This window comes from Callorhinus ursinus, unplaced genomic scaffold, assembly GCF_003265705.2.
Source record: "Callorhinus ursinus isolate GAN/ISIS: 27379988/994484 unplaced genomic scaffold, GSC_fseal_2.0 scaffold25, whole genome shotgun sequence".
Lineage (NCBI taxonomy): Eukaryota > Metazoa > Chordata > Mammalia > Carnivora > Otariidae > Callorhinus > Callorhinus ursinus.
In genome coordinates this window covers 38,774,133-38,777,767 of record NW_027397087.1, presented here as the reverse complement: position 1 = coordinate 38,777,767, position 3,635 = coordinate 38,774,133, and the positions used below count along the sequence as shown (strand labels likewise).

General features: G+C 53.6%; 1 protein-coding gene across 5 annotated transcripts in view; it reads right to left on the bottom strand.

The window, feature by feature from the left end:
- Positions 1-901: 901 nt before the first annotated feature.
- The window catches only part of SCAMP5 (secretory carrier membrane protein 5), a 36,406-nt gene continuing 33,672 nt past the window's right edge, over positions 902-3,635 (bottom strand). For 4 of the 5 annotated variants that reach the window (XM_073877375.1, XM_073877376.1, XM_025884240.2 and 1 more), the window contains exon 7: positions 902-3,625. In XM_073877375.1, coding sequence (XP_073733476.1) covers positions 3,431-3,625 — 195 coding nt within the window. In that variant the 3' untranslated portion in view covers positions 902-3,430. The remainder of the gene's footprint in view (positions 3,626-3,635) is intronic. The other variant, XM_073877377.1, reaches the window with a different exon arrangement.

The following is a 3,635-nucleotide window of genomic DNA, read 5'->3' as shown; positions in this document are numbered from 1 at the left end:
CACGAGGGCGCCCGGCTGCCTACATGTCGCGCAGCCTTCTGGGAGCTGTAGTCTATGTATCTGCCTCCTGGTAGTTGTAGTCCACTCGGGAGAATCCTGCCGTTCTTAGTGCTGGTGCCCTCTTCTGGGTCTAGCCTAATTGTCTCACCTCCTCACCCCACACCCTCATCCCACACATACACAATGCCCATCATTGGGACACTTTATACTGAACATTTGCCGAGCCTCTCCTATGTTTTAAATGCACAGGATACGGAGCTAAATCAGACTCCTCCCTGCTCTTCAGACTGGCCGGGGGACAGGAAATTACAGAATAGATCCTCCATGAGGGAGCAGAGGGACCAAACGAGAGGCAGGGAAGCCCTCTCAGAGGAGTCACTCAAGCTGAAATCTTGAAGGATGACCAGAAGCTTAAAGTGTCAGCACAGCAATACAAATGGAGGGCACAGAATTGGCAAAAGGAAAGCAGCAGGAGAAAGCATATTGGGTACACTTCGCTGCCTTCTTCATTCTCCAGCATCGAGACCCCCACAAGCCCTGTTTGTTGAGGCTGCTGAATCTGCTGCCAGTCTCCATCAATGAGAGCTGAGGTGGGGGTCTTCTGTGTTCTACTCTTGCCCTTGCCTGCAGCGACCATCTGGACCAAACCACCCCTCACCCATTAATCCAGCCTTCTACTTCCTCCTCAGGCAACTCAGAACTCCTAACAGGCAGGAGCCTTTGTGGCAGGAGGCCGACTCAAGGCTGCCTCAGAAGGAATCACACAGAGGTGTGTGACTTTTGGCGCCGGGGAATGACAGGCCACAGACCCACTTGACCCACCCTACCCTACCCCCAAGCCCCACAGCCCACAGTGAGGCTCCACACAGGCCCACATGAAGACACATGACGCAGCAGGACACACAGGGCCAAATGTTCCCCTTTATTAAGGTTCACTCAGTTACCACAGACAGACATTAGCTCAGGCAGGTCAACTGCCAGTTGGACAATGGTCTGTGTCTCCTAGAAACAAGGGGGAGCAGGAGGCACCAGCAAAATGCGAAAACAGGTCACTGGCTGGCCAGACCTGAGGATTCCCAAAAGTGACCTGGGCCTTCCTCCACCACACCCCCAAGACAGACCATCCAGCGGAGATGAATTCATGCCCAGCCCCCACTTCTCATACTGGTTCCCTCCCTAGGAAAGTGCATAGTTGCCTGGAGATGCAGCATCCCAGGGCCTGGACAAGCTGGGTCACATACAGGTATCAGGCCTTCCCAAGAGCAGAGCTAGGGCATGGCCATATAGGTCTAGGCCAGGAAAGAGAGGCAGGTAGGACAGGAAACTGACTACAGGTGGCATCCAACAGGAGTGAGTGAGCACTACCACAGGCCTCCTGGAGCTACCAGACACACTATGAGAAAGGGAGCCAGAGGTCTAGGGTAGGGGAAAGGAAAGGTAAAGAAAACCTAGACCTAGGGTCTCTTTTTAGGTACTAGAGGCTGAGATAACTGCTTTCTGGAGAGAAAGTGGTAGAGCAGAGAGTCAAGCAGACTCTGGCCCAAGTGTAAGGGACCATTAGGAAGAGAACTTTTCAGAGGACTTGGCTCCCCTTACAGGAAAATGAAGTGCCTGGAGCTCAAAGCTCAAGATGGCACCTGGAAGCCCAGGTGTTAGGTTCCAAGCTGGAGCCAGCCCAGAGTGACCAAGCGAGGTTGGCCAAAATTTTCAGGCCAAATAGCCCAGGCAGAAGGGAAGATGAAAAACAGGCAACTGCTCCTTGGGTGAGAATCCACTCCCTCCGGGCCTCAGAAAGAGCCAGGACTTCTACCAGTGACATTTTCACAATGCTTGGAACAGAACAGCCCCACAGGCCTTAAATCACTATCCTGCAAGGGAAAGGGGGTTCTGACAGGGTGAGGAAGGGCCAAAAACCAAGTCTAATAGGCAGACGGGAGTAGGTAATCTTGATTTGGGAAAAAAAAAAATCAGAGGCTTCCCCTCCCACCCCACCTAACCTGAAATCCCATTCCAGCCATTGTGCTTATGGATAGGATTGGGCATGTGCTTCTTCCTGGGCCGAGTTCAAGTGCCCAGAACTGTTCTGTGACCAAAAGCAAGCTAGGGTGGGAGGAGGCAGGCTCTCCTCTCCCTGAGCCCTGCCTGCCTTCTCCCCCAATCTTCCCTCCAGGCCCAGCCCTCTGAGCCTGCCCCTCCACCAGACCCAAGAAGAACAGCTATCTGCTCTCAGGAATCCAGAGGTCGGTCATTCAGAGATACCTAGTACTTGCCCAGTGGGCTTGGGCCAGTCAGATCTCACTCAGGGACAAATAATTATTTACATACTCTCTGCTCGAGCTGTACCTTTATACCTGAAAATTACGTGGACACCACCCAGCTCTTCAGAGAAGGCAGTGGAATCAGCCCTCACAGATGGCAGATGCCACCTAGCATGGGATGCGGGTAGGCTAGCAGCTGAGGGTGTGGGGAGGAACATCGGCAGAGGGATTCAAGGGGGCTCTGGGAAGAGGAGGGGAAGCAGGACAGAAAAGAGAGGAGCCCCCCTTCCCCTGCAGGCCAAGCTCTGAGATGACCCTGCATTTCCACTCCCTGGGAGTCGGGTACCGAGATGGGCTGTGCATCTCTAGCTGTGTGCCCTCCCACATCACACCTAAGGCTCAGCTCCTGTCTACTTCCTTGATCTGAGAATGGGCTCAGTCTCAGAAGCATATACAACTGGGACACTCAGCCTTGGGGAAGACAAAGAAAAGCCACATGGGGAAGAGAGAGACCCTGGGCAAGAAAAGAAGCCACAGAGAATCTGACACCAAGAGGAGAGGAGGGAGGGGAAGGAGGGGGAGGAAACCAGATCAGAAGGAGCAAAGGAAGATCCCTGGCCTGTCCCCACCCTCCTACCTACCACCCCCATGAGTGCTAAATACTGTTGCTTCCCAGTGAGACCAAAAGTGGAGACAGTTTCAGTTCATAACCCTGGGGAGGGGGCCAGGCTTTCTGCTATGCCTCCCCCTGGTCCATGAGGAGTCCCTGGGCCAAGGTCAGAGGGGGCACCCTGGTGGAGGGTGGGGGCTGGTTTAGTTCTAAACATACATCTAGCACCACAACAACAGAGACCTCCACTGCATACTATTCACAAGGGGACACGGACATAGCTACCAGCGCACGGGACAGCTCCACGTGCAGCCCACAGCTCTCAGAGTACTGAGAGCAGAATCCGAAGGAGCGGGGGAAGGGGGAAGACATATACATATACATATATATATATATATATATATATATATATATATATATATATATATATCTGATTCTTTGTACAAAGTTGGGGAGGAGAAAAGGGAGGAAGGAACCCTGCTTGGTCACCACAACAGACAATGTGGCTTGAGTCCCTGTCCCACGGACCCCCAGCCCTGCCCTCCTGGTAGGCTTGGCTGGCTCACATCTCATTGGAGTATGTGTAGTTGGGGGTGGCGGAATACTGAGTCTGCGGCTGATTCATGGCACCCTGGGCCGCCCCCATGGCTGCATTCTGGGCCGCCTGCTGCACGTGTGGGTTCTTCCATGCCCCTGTGGTCCACTCCTCCTGAGCTTTGCTGAAACTCCCCCCACTGCCCCGGTAGAATTTATGAACCTGTAGGAGG